The 24,660-nt window shown below is 38.4% G+C and overlaps 1 protein-coding gene across 1 annotated transcript; it reads right to left on the bottom strand.

The window, feature by feature from the left end:
* Positions 1 to 7,464: 7,464 nt before the first annotated feature.
* LOC103607694 (zinc finger protein 665-like) lies at positions 7,465 to 23,948 on the bottom strand. Its single transcript, XM_008592170.1, is given in 7 exon segments — positions 7,465 to 8,000; positions 8,003 to 10,222; positions 12,360 to 12,486; positions 20,787 to 20,933; positions 22,384 to 22,422; positions 23,094 to 23,394; positions 23,865 to 23,948. Coding segments are annotated over 4 exon segments (2,916 nt in total). The 5' UTR covers positions 20,844 to 20,933; positions 22,384 to 22,422; positions 23,094 to 23,394; positions 23,865 to 23,948; the 3' UTR covers positions 7,465 to 7,488.
* Positions 23,949 to 24,660: the final 712 nt, after the last annotated feature.

Genomic DNA, 24,660 nt, shown 5'->3' with positions numbered 1-24,660 from the left:
AAGGATCTAAGGGGACTCTGGGGAGTGGGATTGGTGAAGTAGAAACCTTGGTGGATCTTGTTTGGGCCAGACCTGATGTGCCATTGTGAGCTGAGGGTCAGGCCAGGCGATGTGGCCAACACTAGCATTGGGGTCTGCAGATCTTGGTCTATGAGAGGAATCACTCAAGCTGTGCCTTCAGTGATTGCTTTAAAAGAAGAAGGTGCGCTGCCAGGACACCAGGTGTTTTCACCTAGTTGTACAAAAGCTGGTTCCTGAAGCTGAATGAATGAATTGGGAAAGGTTTTTTTCAGACAGCGTGCATGTGGGAAGTCTGTAGTATGAGATCACATTACAGCTGTGACGCTGGAGGATATGGCAATATTACTAGCCTAAATAACATTCAGTTTACCCATCTATAATTTGTTGAACATATTAACAGTTCTAGAGAAATGCCCCTAGACTCCCAGAGAAATAATTGTGAAGTGTGTTTAGACAAAGAGTTACTATGTGGCTGTCATATTTTTGGAGTTTCTTGGTGTCTATTCAGCAAGTGAAATTTCTGTTCCCCTTTAGTACTGTGTAACCTGTCTAGCATCCCTGGCTTGAGCTTAAAGAAGTTTATACAGAATGTAGTTTCCGAGGACAGTGACTTCTAGGAGAGAAATTTCTGTACTAGATGATGGTCTGGTTTTCTTTGGAGTAAAGAAAGTTTACAAAGTTTGAAAGAAGGCACCTTATGAATGGACATTTCACATGAAACAACACTCCTAATGCCTGAACCCTCTCACTAACACTTCAGAGCAGAGGAAAAAGAGCCCCAGAAAGGGCAACACCCTGGCTTTCCATGTCCCAGGCAATTATTGATCTACTCCTTACAGTGAACAAGAATTAAGTAATACTATATTTTCTGGAAGTTATCAACAACTTGGTGATATTGGAAGGTTTGCATCAATTTCCAGAAGGGAGAGGTGAGTCTGACTGATAATGATAGACAAGGGCCTAGAAAATGTTATTTATTGGAGAGGTCTTGAAGATGTGGATTGGGGTACAGTTATAGCCTGTCACACCTGAGACAATGTCTCTACAGTGCTCTTTAAACACACTTCTACTTTTACTTTATTCATTTATTTTTAATTTCCACACAACTAGTTTCAAAATTTCCCCTCATTGATTGTTTTTAGAGCCTGAGATCTCTTAAACCTAGTCTATCACCCAATTTGGCATCTAAAGATATGTTTGTGATCACCCATCCTGAGGTCTTTCTGTTTTTGATTGTTATCAATTTTGCCACCAAAATAAGTGTTTGTTTTTGTGATCATTTTTGTGACACTGAAGTCACCTGGAGATCATTTTTGTTACACTGAAGTCAATTTACATTCACTGGTTTTAAATGCCTTATTTTAAACATCCATATCTATTTTTAATCCCAACATTTTCTGTAGATAATGTGAATATAAAGTGTTGAAAGCAGGTGTTTTTTCCTAATGTGAGTTATAGGTTCCTCAAAATCACAAATTGTGCAGGAAATTAATAATAATCCTATTTTATGTTATTTGAAATGGGAAAATCAGACTGCATCACATATGCACTGAAAACCCACAAAAAGTAAATAAAACACAGTACAGTGCTCCCATATGAGTATCAGAATTATGTTATGATGTAAAAAACTTACAATGTATTTTTATAATCTCCAAAAAATTTCTTTTGTTTTATGCATATAGCTTCAACCACATTGAACATTATTCAGATGATTTTTTTTCTTGTGGTTTTCAAAACTTCTGCATGTGGTTATAAATTTCTACTTAGTGTATTTGGCATGTAATTGAAAAGTGTCTCTACCACTCTTCAAATGGGTAAAAATGTTGACTTTCACGTGCTTAGATAGATCATTCTGTCCTGTGTAAGAAATCAACAAAAATGTATTTGCTTAAAATGAATCATTTAATTTAATCATCTTTCTATGGATCAGAATTTGTGCTGGGCAAATTTGGGAAATTCTTCTGCTGGTGCTGTCTGGATTACAGATGAGATTGTAGGCACTTTATGCCTTGACTGAGGCTGGTTGGTTCAAGATGGATTCACTAACACGTCTGGTGTGTGCTGACTCTTGGCTATTCCCTTTTGCTCCAACAGGAAAGCCCCAGGCCCCAGGCTTCATCCAAACATGAATGTTTCTAAGAATGCAGGCCCTCGTAGCAGATACTTTTAAAATGTATGATTGCATCACATTTACTGATGTCCTCTTGGCCAAAGTAAGTCCAATGGCAAAGCCCTCATGTAGTCAGAGGGACATGAGGGTGTGGATACCTGAAGGTTTCCCCTTTGGAACCATTAATGGAACAGTGTACCACAATTATCATAATTATGTATGTAATTTTCAATCTAAATTTGGGTGGAAAATGTTGAATTGCAACTTGTATACATTCCAGAATTCTTAAACATATAAATGCTGGAACTGATGTAGTGGAAACACTCATCTTGAGTCCTGCCTTGTATCATTGTATTAATAGGAAACTAGATCATATAGCCCAAATTTTCTATTTGGTTGCCTTTCTCTCTCTCTTTTATTTATTTATTTGGGGGTTTTTTTGCCCAATTTCTTTGGCTAGAAATTTTAGTACTATGATGAATAAAGGTGGGAACAGTGGATATCTTGATCTTGTTTCTGATCTTCTAGGAAAAGTTTTTAACTTTTCACCATTGTGGATGGTGTTAGCTTTGGAATTGTTATGACTGGCATGTAACATGTTAAGGTACTTTTCTTCTGTTAACCTAGAAAAAAATACAGTAGAGAACAATAATCTCCAAATATGTTGAGGTTAGTCATGAATATAAAATTGGATTAAAATCTAGAATGCACACCTTGACAATCCAGGAAGGCATTCCATGAGGAAAGGGTGAGAGAAAGCTTTTATTGGCATAAAGGGAGAAGTTCACATAAGCTACTTGGAAAGAGTGCATTGGTTTTGGATGCTCGGTGTCAGATTTGTCATCAGTTAATTGGTTGAGATACCATTACTAGGCAGTTTCTTTTTGGAGCATCTTATCTGAATTAGTGCAATGGCAAACAATGTCTAATGATCAACTTTGTTTCAGAAATGTGTGTTTGTACAAAGCTGGAGATGCATGGAAGATGTGAAGGGATTTCTGATGGGTTTTTAGAAGGTCCTTGGAAAAATTCTTACCTCATACAAGCAAACATGAGCACCCCTCTATTGTGCCTTTTCTGGCTCCATTTTTTTCTGTGTCTTACAGAAATTAATTTCATCAAATTTTACATTTTCCCCTTTGATCAAGAACTTTATTTGAAATCATCACTGATAAATAAGTCTAGTAGATTTTATGTGTCCCTTGATGATCGTGTTCCAGTCAGTGGATCTGGTATCAAATTGGGGAGTAATGAACTGCTGTAAGTCAGTGTCAGGAGCCTTTCAATTACATTTGAGAAAAGAAGAGGTATGAAGAAGTTCCTTTGGGGCCTGGGTTGTCTGGATTTTATGTTTAAGTTTGAGTTATCTATTTTTTAGCTATCAGTTATCTTAGAGAACTGTGCAAACACTATTTTGACAGGAATGGCATTTCTATACAGATTTAATAATGAGTACACAGTTTAAAAAAGAAGTGCAAAGTAAAAATACCAGAAACATGACCACTCTAGGTTGTGGACCCATATAGGAGTGAGGAACCACAGACAACAGAAAAAAGTAACCACTGAGAGGCCGGTGAGTCGTGACAAGGGACTGGTTCATGGCCTGTCCTATGGGAAGTGTTTGGAGTGTGGGCAGTTGGAGAGCTGGGCCCACCAGGGGAACATTGGTTCACAGTATAGACAGATGATCTGCTCTCCAATCATCACAGGATCACTCAGTGTAGACTGGTCAAGAATAGAATTTCTATGAAGTTGCTTAAAATTGGCAGGGGAGAAGAGGGACTTAGTGGCCCCCAGGCCAGCAAGACAACTAACAGGGTTTCTGTGGACCCATATAGGAGGATCCACAGACAACAGAAAAAGTAACCACAAAGAGGCCAGTGAGTCATGAAAAGGAGCCTGTGCATGGTCTGTCCTATGGGAAGTGTTTGGAGTGTGGGCAGCTGGGGAGATGGCCCAGCAGGGGAACATTGGTGCACAGCACAGACAGCTGATCTGCTCCAGTCAGCACAGGACCACTCTGTAGACTGGTCAGGAATATAGAATTTCTGGGGTTGCAGTTTGCTGAAAAGACTCAGGCCCAGACCAGAGTTTCCACACAACCCAGGTGTAGCAGACTTCATGAGACCAGGAAGTACATACAAGGTCAAGCATTAAAACATGAGCTGCACAAAAAGCCTTCCCCAGGGAATCAGGAGCAAAGCAGCAATTTAGCTAGATCACAGGGATCAAGTGCTGGTCCCCACAGGAAGTTCCTCCATTTTAGAAATAACCAAAGGACAATGAATTAGTTCCAGTGCATAGTTTAAGTGGTGGGAACAGTGAATAATGCAACACAGAAGTGACAGAAAAACAAAATACCCATAGATCAGAGACAAAGTTTGATCTTATCTAGTAAAGGTCTAATGCCACCAAAGAACACCTATAAAACCTAGAAGAACTGGAAACACCTGGGGTGCCAAGCCAAGGAGGTGGGAGGGCCAAGGGCCTCAGCCATGCCCACCCAACATCCATAACCAACCCAGTGATGACAACTGAGCCTCCACAGGAAGCACCTTGGGCTCCTGAGCCAAGGTATTGAGGGGCCAAGGGTCTCAGCCACACACCCCCAACATCTGCATCCAGCCCAGTGAAGACCACCTGGCCACTGCAGGAAGCACCCTGGGCTTCCAAGATGGGTTGTGGGGGACCAAGGGTCTCAGCCATGCCCTCCTGACATCTACAATGAGCCCAGTGATGGCCACTCAGCTGCTGCAGGAAGCACCCTGGGCTCCTGAGTCAGGGCTATGGGGGTCCAAGGGTTTCAGCCATGCCCCCCTCAAATTCAACAAGCCCAGTGATGACCACCCCGCAACTGCTGGTAGTGCCCTGGGATCCTGACATGGGATGGTGAGGGGCCAAGTGCCTTGGCCACACCCCCTAACATCTGCAACCAGCACAGTGATGACCATTGTGCCACCACATGAAGTGTCTTGGTCTCCCAAGCTATGGCAATGGGGGGCAGAGGGTCTCATCCACATCCCCTGGACATTGAAAAAAGCCCAGTGACAACCAGCATGGTCCTCTAGGAAGTACCCCAGGGTCCTGAGCTGGGGCAGTTGGGGGCTAAGGGCTTGAGCCACACACCCCTGAGATCTGTATCCAGCCCTGCCACATCCCAGCCACTGCTAGAAGCCCCCAGTCCTCCCCTGAAGGAATGAGAAAGGCCATAGGCTTCAATCATGCTCCCCATCATTCCCTCTGTTCCAATCCTATTTTCCCTCCCCCTTCTCCCCAACTGCTTACAGCAACATTTTATAATGAGGCATGGAGCCAGGGGAAGCTGGACACAGCCATAATCAGGCAAGCAGCTGCCACTTCCTGGGCCCTGCCAGGGTCTGGAGACATGGAACTTGGGAAAGCTGAACCCATCCAGAACTAGGCAAGCTGCCACCACCCTTGGCCACAATGGGGTACTAAGGCATCGAGTCAGAGGAAGCTGAGCCCAGCTGCAACCAGGTAAAAAGCATGCCCAAAACACCATTTTCATGCAGGTAGCCTATCATAGCCACCACAATTGCCATGGCTACTGCAAGAGGAGCTAGGCTCTATAGCAGCAGTCACAGCCACTGTGCAGATAGCACACCAGACTCTCAACTGCACTGACACAAGGAGAGGCACCAGCAGAGACAAAAAATAAAAACACACACTCTTTCCACATGACTCACTCCAGAGTAAAAGAAGCATCTGATTTATAATAACAGGGAGGACTTGATCACATCTGTCTCCATTCTGGACAGTCTAGACAACCAAGCAACAGATGAACAGTTAGTCTATCAGGTGGAGAGAACAAATCTATGGTTATTAGGTGAAGGGGAATACTAGAGATTGGATAAGGGGCACAAAAAATATGATTTGTAACAATGAATAGGCTAATAAAAAATTTGGAGGTAAGTCACACTATTTATTAACCTATGTGTACATATTTCCTACCTGTAGTTGTGCTGGCTTCTATCAAGATAAATTTTTAACAAATAATACTTATATGCATAAATGCAGCACACTTGGGGCTATTTTATGCATTGTAGGCTGTGTAGCAAGAGCTCTGGCTTCTTCCCACTAGACCTTTTAACATCCAGTTATGACAACAAACATGTCTTCAGACATAGCCAAATGTCCCCTGGCAGGCAATATCACCACTCATATTTAACTGTTGTTAGTCAAAACTTTTAAAGTACATTTATCAATTCTATTTGAAAATAGACATAAATTGACAGTTTTCTTTCCATTTCAAATTATCTGATATATAAAAATGAAAGTTATGTTGAAAGCTTTGACACATTAAAGATATTGATGAAGATAAACATTGTCACTGTTAAATGGGAAGTCCCTGCCTGATAAGGTGTTCCATATTTATGGCATTGTTTCTCCCCATAATTTAATTTTCCCATAAGCAGACTTGGGTGTGAAAGGTGACAATACAGGTTTCTCTTCTGTGTCAATAGTCTCATATTCAAGAAGTGGTACCTTCTCTCAGAAAGTTCACAAAGTCAGCACATTGGGCTATTTGTGTTGTAACACAAAGCAATCACACATGAAATAGCAAACCATAGTATTTCTTATTTATATTATCAATAGAGGTTTGGGGATAGAGTTGAAAAGAACTATGGTTTCTTCAATTCAGTCAGTCTTAAATTATGGTGGATTTCTCCCACCTGGGGCTTCCAACTCCACCCTAGGACTCATCTGCCCTTCAGTCCCAGAGAACATGAGAAATCACAGAAAAATGCGTGTTTTTTTTTTTAATTGCCTGTCTTGGAAGTAATATTTATTACCTGTTTCCATACTCCCCTGAACAAAGCTAAATTACAGTGTTACACACACAACAATTAAAGGCTGAGGTTGTAGACATATGTACAAGAGAAAAAAAGGAGTTTAGAAAATAAATACCCTAATAATTTCCCACATGTGTAAATTATCTCATGACAGCTGCATGGTGCGTTCTAGAAAATAAATACCCTAATAATTTCCCACATGTGTAAATTATCTCATGACAGCTGCATGGTGAGTTCTTTTTACATTATCTCATGACAGCTGCATGGTGAGTTCTTTTTACTTTTCTTTCTTTCTTTTTTTTTATTTACAGTGGCTGGCCAGTAGAGGGACCCATGGTGTTATCAGCACCATGTTCTAACAATGTACTAACTATAGCCAGCCCTGTAACTGCTGAAAAAAGATGTTTTCACAATTATTGACCTCCTTCTATCTCTGAGGGTTGCACATCTGCTGAATCAACCAAACACTTATAAAAACTGTTAGAAATCAAAAGAAAAAAAAAAAACTATAATACAAGTAAAAAAAATAACACAGTATAACAACTACTTACAAGGAATTATTTCTATTTTCAGTAGTTTAAATAATCTACTCAAGATGTAAAGGACACGGACAAAAGTGCATAGGTAATGTTGAAACAGTATACCATTTACAGAAGGTGTTTGATCATTTGCAAGAGTTTTCATCAAAAGGGGCTCCTGGATCCAACCTGCAATGCCAAGGGACAGTTGTGCATTTATAGGACTTCTTCTTGGTGTAAGTTCTCTGATGAAACATGAGGTGTGATTTATGGCAAAAATTTTTCCCACAGCCATTACACTAATGGGATTTTCCCATGTGTCAATTTGTTCATGTTTATTATGGTGAGTTCCATAAACTGTTTTCCCATATTCCTTACATTCACATGGTTTCTCACCAATGTGAATTTTGTGATGGCTGCTGAGGTGTGATTTTTGGTTAAAAGCTTTTCCACTTTCTCTCCATTCATATGGTTTCTCACCTGTGTGAGTTCTCTGAATGCTGAGGTATGACATTTGGTTAAAAACTTTTCTCAGCCTTTGCATTCATATTTTTTCTCACCTGTGTGAGTTCTCTTGTGCCTGCTGATGTGTGACTTTTGGTTAAATGCGGTCCCACAGTCTTTACAGTCATATGGTTTCTCACTTGTGTGAATTCTCTCATGCCTACTTATGTCTGATTTCCGGGTAAAAGGTTTCCCACAGTCTCTACATTCATATGGTTTCTCACCTGTGTGAGTTTTCTGATGAAAGCTGAGGTGTGACTTTCGGGTAAAAGCTTTTCCACAGTCTTTACATTCATATGGTTTCTCACCTGTGTGAGTTCTCTCATGCCTGCTGAGGTCTCCCTTTTTGTTAAATGCTTTTCCACATTCTCTACATTCATATGGCTTCTCATTTGTCTGGGTTCTCTGATGGCTACTGAGGTGTGACTTTTGGTTAAAAGTACTTCCATATTCTCTACATTCATATGATTTCCTACCTGTGTGAGTTGCCTGATGGCTGCTGAGGGATGACTTTTGGTTAAAAGCTTTTCCACATTCTTTGCATTCATAAGGTTTCTCACCTGTGTGAATTCTCTGATGGATGCTGAGGTTTGACTTTCGGTTAAAAGTTTTTCCACACTCTCTACATTCATATGGTTTCTCACCTGTGTGAGTTCTCTCATGTCTGCTGAGGTCAGCCTTGTGGTTAAAAGCTTTTCCACATTCTTTACATTCATATGATTTCTCACCTTTGTCAGTTCTCTGATGCCTACTGAGGTGTGACTTTTGGTTAAAAGCTTTTCCACATTCTTTACACTTGTATGGTTTCTCACCTGTGTGAATTCTCTCATGCCTGCTGAAATCTGACTTTTGGTTAAAAGCTTTTCCACATTCTTTACATTCATATGATTTCTCACCTGTGTGAGTTCTCTCATGCCTGCTGAGGTCTGCCTTATGTTTAAAAGCTTTTCCACACTCTTTACATTCATATGGTTTCTCACCTGTGTGAGCTCTCTGATGCCTGCTGAGGTTTGACTTTCGGTTAAAAGCTTTTCCACATTCTTTACATTCATATGGTTTCTCACTTGTGTGAATTTTCTTGTTCCTGCTGAAGTCTGACTTTTGGTTAGTAGCTTTTCCACATTCTTTGTATTGATGTGGTTTCTCACCAGTGTGAGCTTTCTGATATAAAATGTGGACTGACTTATGGAAGCAAGCTTTGTTACATTCTTTACATTCACATGGTTTCTCACCTGTGTGAATTCTGTGATGGCTGCTGCAGTGTGACTTTTGGTGAAAGATTTTACCACATTTAGTACTACAGAAAATGTTTTTATGTTCTTTACATGGTTTCTCAGTTGTGTGAATTCTCTGAAAAACAGAGAGGGCAGACTCATGGTAGGAAAATTTTGTACATTCATTACATCCATATGGTATTTCACCTGTGCGAATTCTCTCAGGATAGCCGAGAAGTAAATTCTTATAGAAGTATTTCCCACAGTTCATACTTCCATAGTACATTTCTCCTGTGTGAATTCTCTGATGCATTGTAAGGTCTGACATCTGACAAAAATTTTTCTCATGTTCATTACAACCACAAAGGTTCTCCCCTGTAGGTGTTCTCTGATGTGAGGAAGGGAATAATTTCTTAATAAAAGATTTGTCACATTCAGTATATTTACAGTGTTTCTCTCCTGTGTGCATAATCTGATGTTTAGTGAGTTCATTTATTTTATAGAACATTTTCCCACATATACCACATTGAAAAGTTTTCCTTTCTACCTGATTTATTTCTTGGGCAATGACAGCTGACTCAGCACAGCCTTTTCCATATTCATTATACCTATAGGTGGTCTCATCCATATGTATCTTTTTATGTGTAATTATTGGCTCTGTGCTGGAGGATTTCCCTTTTCCACTGTATACTAAAGGCTGCTTCCCAGTTTGAATATTGGGATGCTGACTAAGATGCTCATGATGTCTGGGCACATTTCTAGTTACATGATGGTCATCAGGTCTCTCTCCAGCAGGTAGCTCATCATGCTCTCTAGGAAGAAGTGAATTCTGACATATATAAATCTCCTCCTGTCCCTTTCCTGAATAGTTTCCATTATTTTTAATTGGATTTAAAACATGATAAAAATTCAAATAAAATGATTTTCCTAACACAATTCTCTCCTCAGCTGATGTGTTGCTGTTGGTAATTACAATTTGCTGCAAACATCTACCATGACTTTCTTGGTTACTCTCCAGTAGGTCATCATCTATCTGGACATCTGAAATGAGAAAAAAAATATCTATGAGCCTCACATAAGCATATGCCATTGATTGCTCAAGTAAAGGTACAAAAGTGCCTTCCAATTCTAGTAACAAATGATTTTATAAAAAAAAGCAATAATGAATATGTTTCATTAGTTTATGGAATTTCTCCTTACTGACAATGTAATATTGTACTAACATATTTTCTAACATTATACCATGCTTTTCTTTCCTTCTTCCTTTTTAAGTTTTCATTTATGTGTAAATATTTGTTAAGAATTTTTACCTTCTATCTACTTGAAGTTTTCAACTAAGCACCTGTCATTTCTTTACACCATTCTCTTTTATTTTTATAACAGTAGGTGTCTCCTGCTGCAATTTCTCATTATTTCACTATGAAGGTGGCTAGGTTTTCCTTCATCAGCTACTTTCAGGTAAAGAAGTGAGCCAATTTGTTATCAAGATATGGACTAGAGTAAGGATTTTGCATTTATGTTTATATGCTTTACCTTAGAAAATGGCTATAGGAAAGTGAAGTTTTTCAGATAATAAAATATCCTATCTTCCAACCTAGATAAAGATAGCTTCTTCCAAATTTTTCATTTAACCTGACTTCCTCTGCCTCTCATAAATGATTACAATAATTTTGTTCTAAAATATTTGGTTCTGCACCCAAGGCTCTTCCTACCATCTTTGAAAATTGTTCTTTCACCTCCTATTCAGAACAACTTGTAGTCTATTCCCATTTTCTAGTACCTGGACCCCCACTTGATAATTCATTTCTTGGAAAAGCTTTTGTTTTGCACAGTGAAGTTTTGGTGGTCTTCTATTCTCATAAAAATAATCTGTACATTCCTCATTGGGATTTTTTTTCTGAATAAATTCTATAAAGGAAATAGAAAAATACTAACTTTGAACTCCATTTCCAAACAATAATCTTTTTTTTTCTTTTTGTCTTTTTTACTGACCGGTAACGGGATTGCAACCCTCGGTGTTGCGCCCATACCACGCTCAGCCAGTGAGCGGGAACCGGTCTCCACATGGGATCCGAACCCTCGGCGGGAGCGCTGCCGTGCTCCCAAGCGGCGCACTCTCCAGTGCGCCACCAGGCCGGTCCCCAAACAATAATCTTATCCCCTCAACATGGAACCCTTAGTTCACATGTCCTTCATACCCAGAATCTTCTGGTTTTCCTTCAGAGTCAAGGACTTTCCCTTTCCATTCTCCCATTCAGGGTTCTCCTCAGCTTCATCATTTTTAATGTGATGTTACAAGGCTCACTGCTGTACCTCTTTTCCTACTTTCTTATCAACTTGCTATTTGATACCCTGCACTACTTTGGGACTCTGTGAAGAGTCCACACCAGAACAAAGGCCCTCACCAGATGCAAACTCTTGACCATGGAATGCTGAGTCTCCAGAACAGACTTGTAAGGAAAATTTTTTTCTTTATAAATTACCTAGTTGCAGGTATTCTGTCAGAAGCAACAGAAAACAAACAGATACAGTATGAAAAAAATGTACATGACAATTGAGGACACAAGCATAAATGAAAAGGGTAAGAAATCAAATAGGAAAAATAAATGCCAAAGAAGAGAAAAGTAGGAATTAAATTAGGGGTACATATAAAACAGATTCAGCAAAATAAAACGTTGAGATGTATGTGGGACATGCCACCTTGGAGATTATGTAGTACAGAATTGCAGATGAGCCATCCTCAAGTCTGGGACGTGGGGGAAAAATTGTCAGAAATGGATGAACACTTCCAACATCTAAAGGACTTTACTTTTCTTGGCTTCTGCCCTGTATGTGCTGACAAACCTTGCAGGACCTGTTTTGGGCATTCTATTTTTCCTGGCTGTGCTCCTTGTTCTAACTTGACAACCACCTCAGCTTTGTTAATGCAGTGTTCTGTTAATGGGAAGTAATGTAGGACTTTGTAAAACTGCTAAATCTGATCCTTGGAATAATAGCAAGAGCTCAGCTTCAGATGTTGTGCAATAAACAGGCCAATTTGAACCTCATGATAAAGAGAGATAGCATATTTTCAAGTAATATAATCTTACCAAAACAGCATGAAACCCTATAAATGTTTCCTATATTTAAGAACTAAGAAGAAACTATCTCCTGAAAGTTACTGGGGAGTTTTACTCACTCAGTGACACCAGGTTGCTGTAGGTCTCCAGCATCACATCCCTGTACAAAGTCCTCTGAGCATCATTCAGGTCCTGCCACTCCTCCCAGGTGAAGTCCACAGCCACATCCTCAAATGACACCAACTCCTGTAATGACACATTGTTCCCAACTCAAGTCAACATCCCTGGGTCACAATACAGAAATCTGGGAGTTCACACCTCTGTGTGTGCATGTGTTATATGTGTATTATACAAGATGCCATTTTTTGTACTCCACAGAATGGGAGGAAGAATCAAAGGACAAATATCCTGGAACTGTAATAAGTTATTAATTACTAAAAATATTATGAATCTTAGCTTATACCTTAATATAATTGTTGCTGGTGATAAAAGTGTGAACAAAATTTTTCTTTACCCAGGAGAGTATAAACAGGCATGAAGACAAAAGTATTAAAACATACCTGAAATACTGTGTTAGATGAACAAAATTGAACAAGTTCAATATAGACTGGTGTAAAAAAGAAATAGAAAATATAGTTTTATTTTTTATTCAGTTTCCACTTCACTGAAATGCCAAAGATGTGACACTCTACCATGTGAACTGCATGGTCTCATGAATATGAGGCAACAACAAAAATCCCGTCACAAGAACACTAAGAACACACCCCACATTAATGGAACTACACATAGCACCATGTCTGAGTGAATGATCTTGGGCAGCAAAAGAGATAAACACAATGTTGAAGCAACTGGTTATAGATTCTGCACTTAAATTTGGGACCTATTTCAAAGTGGAAAACATTTTATGTAGTTATCAATGCTTTTTAATTACTTATGAATTAAAAGCACATAAAAAAGGCAAACTGAAATTTTCTTCCTATGTGCCAAAGGATTGCTTCTGTCCACACCAGGGTGTATGCTGCAATTTTCTAAACCACAGGGAGCAAATATTGTGGTCCTGTAAGTACACAACTTTATTTGCATTTTAATAGTCATCCATTTCAAGGAGAATGGAAAAGGCATTTAGGGAGAGTCAGAGGGAAAAAGAAAGAGTGAAGAGTGACAGAAGACCAACTACATTACAACATAGAGAAAGAAGCACACAGAAGACAGACAAGACTATAAAAAAGAAATAGGGAACAAAAAAGCAGAAACAGAATGTGCTAGTAATTTGCTGTGCAGAAATTAAAATGAAGAGTTTTACTCTCAGGCTATCTACATATGCAGAGCTAGTTAGGTCTTGGCACTGCAAAGGAAAGTTTGAAAAATGGGAAAAATATATAAAGAGCAAAAGCGAAACAAAATTGAATCCATAATACTTGAAATATCTGTGGAAATGTCCAAGTGGCAACTGGATATATGATTCCAGTATTCAAGAGAGAAAGTTAAGCTGACAATAAAGATTTGGAAAGTATCAAAATTTCCATATTATCTGAAGACATCACAGTGAATGAACCTAAGAGGTTGAAAGTAAAAAACAAAACAAAACAAAAAAAAAAACAAGCACAGAATCTGCAGAAACACTTTACCTTTAAACATAAGACAGAGAAGAAAAAGTGGCATTACATCATAATATAGGAGTTAGTTCTCACAGAGGACAATTTTTAATGTGTATGTGCCTTACAACAGGTCATCAAATGATGTGACACCAAACCTAATAGAACTTCAAGAAATAGAAGAACCCACTATCAAAACTGGAGATTTCAATACCCTCTATCAAAAATGAACCAATAAGGCAGACAGAAAACCATAAAAGAAATAGTTAAACTCAATAACACAATCTGGATATAATGGATATCTACAGACTACTTCTTCCAACAACAAGAAAATACACATTCTTCTCAAACTCACATAAAAAAAATCACTAAGACCATATTCAGAGCCATATAACACACTTTAGGAAAAATAAGATAATAGAAATCATATAACATGTGCTCTCAGACCACAAAAGAAGTAAACTAGAAATCATTAACAGAGCAATGACTAGAAGGTCTCCAAATAGAGTGGGATTAAACAACACACTCTAACATATGGGTTTAAAAAAAAAACTCAAGAAAGATTAAAAATATTTTTAGGTAAATGAAAGAGAAATGGGGCTGACCAGTTAGCTCACTTGGTTAGAGCACAGCTGTGTAATGCCAAGGTCAAGGATTTCAATTCCCATACTGGGTAGACATGAGAGAGAAAAAAAGGTGAAAATGACACCAAAATTTGTAGGATACAGATATAACAGTGTTCTCAAAATTTTTTATGGCGCTGAATGCATACTTTTTAAAAAAACATGTAAAATGAATCTATGCTTCCTACCTTTGGAAAATGCGGGGGGGGGGGGGGAGAGCTAATTACATTGAAAGGAAAGAGAAGAAAAGAAATAAAAACTAGAACAGAAATAAAATTCATAAAGAAAATGTGGAGAAAAAATAAACATCTAAAAATCAGATTCTTTGAAAAGATCAATAAAATTGATAAGCCTATAGTCAGTCTAGCTAAAAAAAGATAATGAACACAAGATAGAAATTACTAATATCAGAAATGAAAGAAAGGACATCAGTACAGATCCTCTGGACATTAAACAAATAATAAATACTATAAACAACTCTGCACATTTGACAACCTACATAAAATGGACCCATTCACTAAAAGTCAGTTTACCAAAACTCACACACACAAATATACACAATGAGAATAGGCCTGTTATCTATTATGGAAATTAAGTAAACAAATAATAATGTTCAAAACAGAAATCACTGGCCCAGAAGTGTTCACAGGAGAACTGAAGCCAACATTTAAGGAAGAAAATATACCAACTTCCTACAATATATTGCAGGGAATAGAAGATGAAGTATTTCACAACTCATCGTATAAGGACAGCATTACCTCAGTACCAAAACAAGACAAAAAGATATTATGAGAATAGAAAACTACAAACTGTTATCTCTCATGAACATAGAAGCAAATATGCTCAATAAAGTATTAGCTAACCTAATCCAACAATGTCTAAAGAGAATTATGCACCATGACCAAGTGGTATTTATCCCAGGTCAGCAAGGGTGGTTCAACATATGAACATCAATTAATGTAACTCATAACATGAAGACACTGAAAAGATAAAAGAAATAATCACATGGTCACATCAATAGATGCAAAAAAAGCATCTGAAAAAATACAGCACCCATTAATCATAAAAATTCTCAGTAAACTAGGAATAGAGGGGAACACCAAAACTTGATAAAGATTATCTATAGGAAACTGCAGCTAACATCACCCTTAATGGTGAGAAACTCAAAGCTTTCCCAGATAATCAGGAACAAAGCAAGAATGTATCCTCTCATTACTCCTTCAATATTGCACTAAAAGTTCTGAGTAGTGCAATAGCACAGGGAAATAAAATAAAAGATTTACAGATTGAGAAATAAATAAAATTATCTTTAATTGCAGATGATATGATTATGTGTAAAATATCCTAGCAAGTAAAAAGTAAACCTCCTGGAATTAATAACTGATTACATCAAGATTGAAGGATACAACCTTAATATACAAAAGTCAATCACTTTTCTATACCCCAGCAATGACCAAGTAAAATTTAAAACAAACAACACAATACTATTTACATTAGCAACTCAAAAGAGAAAAGTTGAAAATCATCTACCTCATAAGAAATTACCATCAATAATACATTTTAAAAATGCCTACAACTAAACAACAAAATAACCTGATTAAAATATAAGCAGAGGGCTTCCACAGGCATTTCTATAAAGATGATATATCAATGTCTAACAAGCTCATAGAAAGATGCTTAATATCATTAGTCATTAGAGAAATGCAAAACCACAATGAAACATCATTTCACACCCAATAGAAAATAACAATTATTGGCAAAATTGGAAACTTTGTGCATTTTATGTGAGTATATAAAGTGATGCATCCCCTATTAAAAAAAAATAGTACAGGGCCGGCCTGGTGGCGCACTGCTACAGTGCGCCACTTGGGAGCACGGCAGCGCTCCCGCCGAGGGTTCGGATCCCACATACAGACCGGTTCCCGCTCACTGGCTGAGCGAGGTGCAGGCGCAACACCGAGGGTTGCGATCCCGTTGCCGGTCCCGGTCCGGTACGGGCGCGACACTGAGGGTTGCGATCCGTTGCCGGACACGAAAAAAGACAAAAAGGAAAAAAAAAAAAAATAGTACAGTGACTTCTCAAAAAATTAAAAACAGAATTACCATAGGATTCATAAATCCTAGTTTTGTGTATATATTCAAAATAATTAATAGCAGAATCAAGAGGTGAAAGTAACCCAAATGTTCACCCATGAATGAATGGGGAAATAAAATGTATATACATACAGAGAAATAATATCTAATCTTAAGAAAAAAGGGAATGTTGACCTATGCTATAACACGGAAACTTGAGGACATTATGCAAAGTGAAATAAGACACTCACAAAATGACAAGTATTGCACAGTCCCACTGATAAGAGTCAAAACTTTATAAACACAAAGTAGAATGGTGGTTGCCAGAGGCTGGGAGAAGGGGGAAATTATGAGTTGTCATTTAATGGATATAGAGTTTCAATTTTCCAAAAGAAAAAACTTGTGGATATCACCTGCTCAACAGTGTCAATATATTTAACACTACTTAAAGGTTAAGAAATGATTCAAATGGTAAACTTAATACTATATGCTTTTTACCAAAATTAAAAATAAATTACTTAAAAAGCCAATCTAAACCAATTAAAATATTTATTGGCTTAAATTAATATTTAATCAAATTAAAATATTTTTTAAAAATTAATTAATTGATAAAAAGTTCAAAAATAAAAAGCAGAGAATTAAAAGGCAGATGAGGCAAATACAAATAGAAAACAGCAAAATATCACACTTAAATTAAACCTTATGAATAATTATTTAAATGGAATTGCATTAAACATTCTACTTAAGGCAAAGACTGTCAGATTTGATAGGAAAGTAAGACCCAGCAATGTGTTGTCCAGAGAACCACACTTTAAATACAAAGAAAAAGACTAAAAGTAAAATAATAAAAACATGTCTACCACAGCAACACAAATCATGAAAAGCTTAAGTGTAAATATTGATACCAGCAAAAGAATCTTCAAGACAAATTGTATTACTAGAAATAAATGGAACACTGGAGGATGTAGGCCATACTATTGCTTCCTATAACACGGAAAATGGAAAGGGTATCTCACCATCTCGGGGTCTGCGAAAAGAGACTTCTGGACACAATGTGCTACTGGCCTTCTCTGTCACTGAGAAAATAAAAGGATGTTCAATTTTCAAACAGAATTTAAAGAAAATATAAAGGAGTCAGGACTTGCTGAGTTTGAAATAGAACTATTTTTCAAACCATTTTTCCTAGAAAAATATTTTCAAACTGTTAAACTATTTTCGGGCAAGGCTCAAATCCAGTGTTTTCCAAAAGAGATTAAAGACCAAAAATATTCCTAGCTTTCTAAGTACCTTAGGGTCTGACACACAGTGCCTAGCAAACAATTAAACTTCTAAGGAAATAGCCACCTTGGAGAGAGGGGGAGGTCAGAGAACAAAGGGACTGACTCAGAATCTGTGGGGGTAGCACTGCTCTAATGGATTTTAGCACAATGGAAACCCATGCTTTTATGGCAGTGATTACACCAGATAATTTCCTGTATCAAAAGGCCAGAGTCAGAAAAAAATTAAAAAGAAGGCCGTTGGATCCCCCAACATATAGTAAACAAAAACAGGTAAATAAAGTCAGTCAATTGCAAACCCAGGCATTTAAGGAAAAGAGATATTGACAGAGAAGGGGATGAACCCAGAGGACACAATGAAGAGGCACAAAGCATCTTTTCCAGGGACCAGGACTGGGCCCTAATGAAATACTAAAGCAGATGCCTGATGGGAATAACTACTCAGACCAGTTCCTGCAGGCTCCTGCCCCTTCTCACCAACCCTGTCTGAAGAAAAGTGCACATATGGTCATGCCTGTCTGTTTACTGTAAGCTGCATGCGTGTTAAAAAGAAGACAGGACACAAGCTTATTTAGATTGGCTTTTTGACAACTGCACAATGATAGAATATTTCTAGGGCTCTTGAGAGGGGCAAAGTATATTTTGCATGTGGTAGAAATTTATGGTTAGAGAGCACACTGTGGTTTATTAAAGACCGCTGCAAAGTCTTACTATTCCTCTTATTGAGAGGTGGAATCTAATTGCCTTCCCTTTGAATCCAGGCTGGTCTTAGTAATGTGCTTGACTAAGAGAATATGGTGGAAAAGATACAAAAGTATCTGTGTGGAGATAACAAGAATGCTTGAAGCTTCTGGCTGGGCCTCTTGGACACTTGCTCTGGCAGAAGCCAGACTAACTTGACTACCCTCAGAATGCCACTCTGTGAGGAAGCCCAACATGTCCACAAAGAGAAGGCTGGATGTCTGCTCAGTGTTCCCAGCCACTAATTTTTCCAGCTCAGAGCAGAGACATCATGTAGCAGCCAACCCACACCACCCTGTTCAGTTTACTGACCCTAAACTTTGTGACATGTAATAAGATGTTCTTATTTTAAGTTACAAAGTTTTGTGATTCTTTGTTTCACAGATCACTGGAACACCAAAAAAATTATTAGAGACCTTAGGGAGTACTTTGATTTGAAACATGAAGAGTGAATATTAGATTCAAAAGAAAGAAAGAAAGCATTTCACATCTTATGTTAGATCTCAAACTACAGTAGTGAATGTAAATGTTCAGTTAACTGCTTTGTCAATTTTCGTTCTTAACTGTTAGCTGCAGTTCTACTTTAAAAAGATACTGATGACTAATGCTCAATCCATTTTTCTCATTCATTTTAAAGTAATTACCTGAAAGAGAAGAATAAAATACAATCTGTAAGAAAGTTTAAAAACATGATAGGTCTTACTGAACTACAAATAACTGTATATTAATAAAAGCTACAAACAGAATCACTGATGTAAATTTATAAAAGCAAAAGGTAGACATTATGAAAATTTGCACTTTCTGTTATTATTTCATGTCTTTTTATTGACCGTTGTTCAAACATGTCCCAGTAACTCCTGAAGACTTTCTCCCCGTGGACTCCTAAGGATGTCACCACAGGTGCTGGCTAGAAGCGTAGGTCACCAGGGATTGAATCTCATAGCCCAGCAAACACTACCTTTGGGTTTTTACAAGAAAGATATTTCCAATGGAACAAAGTTACTGTCTTTATGAGCACCAACATCTCCTCCTATACTGGCAGTGTATATAGAAATTAGAATAAAATGAAAAGACCAAACAAACAAATGTAGTAGGAATTAACACAAGATAAAATTAGACCCAAGAAACAGGGAGGAGTCCTGGAGAAATCTGATTTTGGTGGTTTATGTCAGTGGCTGTGTGGTAGTGATAACATATATAAGAGAAGAAGGGGAAATGGTTTTAATTTAAGATTTGTTGACCTTGAGGTGATTTTTTTTTTCCTGGCAGCTGGCTGGTGCAGAAATATGAACCCTTGACCTTGGTGTTAAAACACCATGATCTAAACAACTGAGCTAACAAACTAGCCCCTTGAGGTACATTTTTAATTGCTACAAACAAGCATTCAACAGAGTTCAACCTATGATCAAAAGACTAGGGAAGAAGTGCAACCTGGAGACAAAGAGGAGTGCAAAATACAGAGGACTGAATCAGTCAAGAAGAATTTCACATGAGAAGAACAGGGCCCAGGATGAAGCACTTTGATAAGCTATGTTATGAAGAAGAAAGTAGAAGAATTCAAGAGAAAAGAGTGAAAACCATCAGTGTAGTCACAAGAGAAACTAACAAATTAATACACAGGAATATCCAAGAGAATATCATGAACAGGAGTTCAAAATGTAGCAGAAGAACCAAGTTAGAAAAAGAGTACAGAATAGTCATTGGATTCAACTATAATTAAGGTTATAATTCTAGGTCTTATCCATAAATCTAGTACAGTCTTTCAAAGACATCTGTAACTAGATTTATTTAAGAAGCTTTATAAAAATCTTACCAAGCATCTTGTGCCTTAGAACTTAGTAACTATTTCCACTGCAGAAACTGAGAAATGTTGATTTCCAGGTCAGCAGTGAAAAGCTTTCTAATAGTGATGGTTTTGCAGAATTGGGTGCCACCAAGTCTTCACATCCCAAGAGAATTTGGCAGATTCTCTTTTCAGGTTCCATTCCAATCATGTAAACAAGGTGTCTGCCTTTTTCGCATGACATCACAAAGACCAGAGACAAACTTTTATTCAACTTAGATGACTCTGAGGTCTTACAAACTGCTATATTTACATGCCAACTTTATCTTATGAATATACATTTCTTTCAAGTTGAGTTTTACTCATTTGTACTTCTCAAATTCAATTTATGCATGTCATAAAGCTCACATAACACAATAAAAAAAAGAGTGAGTAATAAATAATCAAAACTCACCAGATATTTATTCATCTTTTGTTGCTCTTGTAAACCCACAGTGCACTCTGGCAACATAGCTTGGAGAAAAGAGAATGGAGTGGATTAAGCAGAGAACTGTTGTGGCTTGGCTCTAGATTCTCCTTCCCAAAACTCTCTACTTATTAGCTGAAAAAGACAAACAAACAAAAAGCCTTCCTGTGAGAAAACAGTCCTTCATGCTTCAATAAGGGGCAACAAGGATTCCATTAAAGATACATCTACAAGTACATTAACAGGAACACATTACACACACAATTTATTTTTAGGTTAATGAAAACATACATAACCTACTGACAGCACAAATCAATATTACCTAAACATATAACTTAACTTAAACCAAAGAAAAACACATTGGGACATCACTAAAATTAGTGTTATAGAAATATTTTGGCTATATTAACTGTTACCCTATTAATATATTAAGTTCACACATGACTCGAAAAAAAAGGTGTTTCCATTAAAACATATCTTCTTTGTATGTACCTAAACATCTGGATAGTGTGCATCTTTTAACCCAGCATATGTTGCCCATGAGTATATAGGTAAAAAAATACATATAAGGTATATATCTTCTGCTACACTGATCTCCATGTACCCAAGCTCTCATATAGCATGCTCTGACAATAAACTAGTCTTTGTCATGTGACCTGCTTTGGACAGTGGCACGTTAGAAAACGTCCTGCAAACGTATGTTTGAAAAGTACTTGCCATTGGAGCTTGCCTCTTAAACACAGTCATACTGTGAAGAAGCCTGGGGAGACACAGGGCCCAGACAAGGGTCAGCACAAACCACAGGACATGTGAGTGCAGCCATCTTTAACCAAACAGCCTCAGTCAAGATACCAGGTGACTAAATCCACATTTGTAATCAAGGGAACACTACAATGAGAACTGACCAGCTAAAGGCACCCCAAGATGTGGATCCATAGAACTTCAAAAAAAATAAGATGGCTGTTTTTTTTTTTTAAGCCATTGGGGTTTGATTTGTTTCTTACATAGCAAATGCTGAATGATACATCTAAGTCCCCAAAACTCAAAACATAATTAACAAAATTATGTGGGGAAGAAAGTCTTAAATTACAAGTCTAATACAATCGATATGACTTCACAACCACTGATAGATTCGAAAATCACAATGAATGTTAACTACATGTACTTCAATGAAGTTTCATTGCCTCTCTAATAGAGGCTATGTGAATCATAAAAAACAATTATTTGCACACCAGTAAACTAAGTTGTAACTTTTGTTTTGTATTGTTTTTTACATCACATACAAGTTGTTTACTTTAAAAACATACAACATAAAAACGGTGTTCCTTATAAGTGAGTAATGCACTGTACCAGGGTACTTTCAAAATTTTGGGGGAAAATAGAATGAAAAGAGAATAGAAATCTGTCCATGAACTTTTTGAGGCACACTTGCATTTTAATTACATTTGAGAAATTAGTTTTGAGTAGAAGGAAAGTGCAGTCTAATTTTTCCCATCTTAAATAATGTAGAATTGCCTCCAAAATATTCCTGCAAGAGTTATGATTTTAATGAATATATTATTGACATTAAGTGAGAAATACTTACATTATTTACCCTTTGAGGTGACACAATCCAAAGAAAGAACTGGAGTTAAAAAAAGGATAGGGGTGTTTAAGACAATGTATGTTAAAGCAATGTTTGCTCTAAGTTGACTTTGGCATTACAAAAATAATCTCAAAACTGAACAAACAATTGTTTTGACTTAAATGTGGCAAAATGGAAAACGTTAGCCAAAAAGTCAGGATGTCTAACATCAACAAATCATGTGACCCTGGGCAAGTCACATTTTCTCCAATCCAATTATTTTCACTTTTCTTACAAGGTAAAAATATGGGGAAAACCATTCCAGAATGACCAGAAAAGAACTATGAACATACAGAACCATCAGAACATCTCTAGATGCCAAAACTGGTGACAAGCTGTGTTTGAGAGAGCTCAGACACTGGGAACAATGAGGGAAGATTGAAGGAATGGGAGTGTGTTCAGAGAGCACTGCAGACAGCTCCTCTCAGCTGGGACAGGTTATTCCTGCACCCCAGAGAACACCTTCAAACCCCCTTCAATAAGTAACATCTCCTAGTTTCTTGCCTCTCTTTTTCAGTCTAATTCACCTCTCCCTTCTGAAAGTTGGCCCAAACCTTCTGATATCATCCAGTTTCAGACATCTATTGAATGAGGTATTATCAACCAACTCTGGTGCGCTCTAAGCACTAGATACAATTATTGTTTAGGCTGTGCAAAGCCAGGATCTTCACCTTTTGATACTCTTTTGCCTCTACCCTGAAGCAGTGCTGAGAGGGTTCCAGTCATAGTGATATTCCTCCAGGTCGGAATCCTATTCACAAGGCGCCCTCCTTCAAAGGCACCCTGTCATACCTTTGTATGCATTTGTCATACCTCCTTCACTCCAAAGAAAATGGGACCAACATCCGCTACCCCAATTTTCTTCCTACAAGTCACTGTCCTGGAAACAAGGTTGTGTATCAACTTCTGCAAATTGAAACCTGGAGCGCTAGACAGGCTGCACAGTGCAGGAGGGACAAGAAACTTGACTTCCTGAAGAGACACAAAGAAACCCCACAACACAACTGCCACCGTCTGCACACACCTCACAATTATTTCTCTGGGAATGTGCGGACATTACACTAATATCAACACGCTCATGTCACAGATGTTTAAAGTGATTGCCCCATAGGTCGGTACCAGGCTCCCTGATGGCGAAGCTGGACCTCCCAGGCTCGCTGTCTTCACACCCCCACCCACGTTCCCGTGGCCATCCTGGACTTGAGCCCCGGTTCTGGGACACCTGGAACCGGCTTCTGCACACCCGGCAGCGCCGTCCTCTGACGGGGCCGTCGGGGAAAGCGCAGCCCGGGCGCCCCTTCCCCGGCCGGCCCAGGTCCGCGCTCGCGCCGCACGTCAGGCCCCGCCCGCCCGAGGCCCGCGGCGCTTCTGCCCAACAAGTGCCGGGACACCCGTCCCGCCCCCCAGGGCCCCGCGGGCTCCTCTTCCACCCTCGCACCCACCTTCAGGGACGCACAATCCAACCCCCGGATCTAAGGAGCAGCGCAGGGGCAGCCGCAGCATCCGAAATTTCCAAACAAAAGATGGCGGTGTGGGCGGAGCTGCGCATGCGCAGAATAAACCCGGAAAAGCCCTTCCCACAGTCCTGCGCTGGTGTCGTCATTGCAGGTAAGACTACATTTTCCAGATGACAGAGCGAACGGAGTAGCACATGCATAGAAGGAACGTGGAATAGCTGTTTCCTACCCCTGTGCTGGTGATGTCAATGCAGGGTGAAAGTACATTTCTACCAAGACTCTGTCGTCATTCTTTACGGACCCTGGGAGAAAATTTTGTTTATTTTCTCAGCAGGGATTCTTGCTAGCAGACCAGTACCTGATGCATCAAGACTGGTCTCTGTCACGTTATTGAGAGGTGAAATTCTGATTCTTTATTAAATCCTGGCTTGACAACCTGGGGGATTGTGAGAATAATGGGGAAATTTGAATGTGGGCCAATTACAGCATGATATTAATAAGTAGTTTTACTTTTTAAAGTTGTCATGTACACACTGCTATTATAGAACCCACGTTTAGTTTTGCAGATGCATTTTAGAGTATGAAAAAATCATGCATTTATTTTCCTTTAGATGGTTAAAGAAATGAGAAACCAATATGTAGCTCTCTTCCAAGCCATTAGAAAATGTTTGTTCTCATCCAATAAACTAATTTGTCTGTCTTTAATGGATTATACTACACAACTGGAAAAAGCTTGTCCCTCTCTACCAGATAAAGAACTGGTTATTATTACCGTCTATTG

The sequence above is a fragment of the Galeopterus variegatus genome, unplaced genomic scaffold (assembly GCF_000696425.1).
Source record: "Galeopterus variegatus unplaced genomic scaffold, G_variegatus-3.0.2 Scaffold7633, whole genome shotgun sequence".
Lineage (NCBI taxonomy): Eukaryota > Metazoa > Chordata > Mammalia > Dermoptera > Cynocephalidae > Galeopterus > Galeopterus variegatus.
This window is presented reverse-complemented; position numbering and strand designations above follow the sequence as displayed.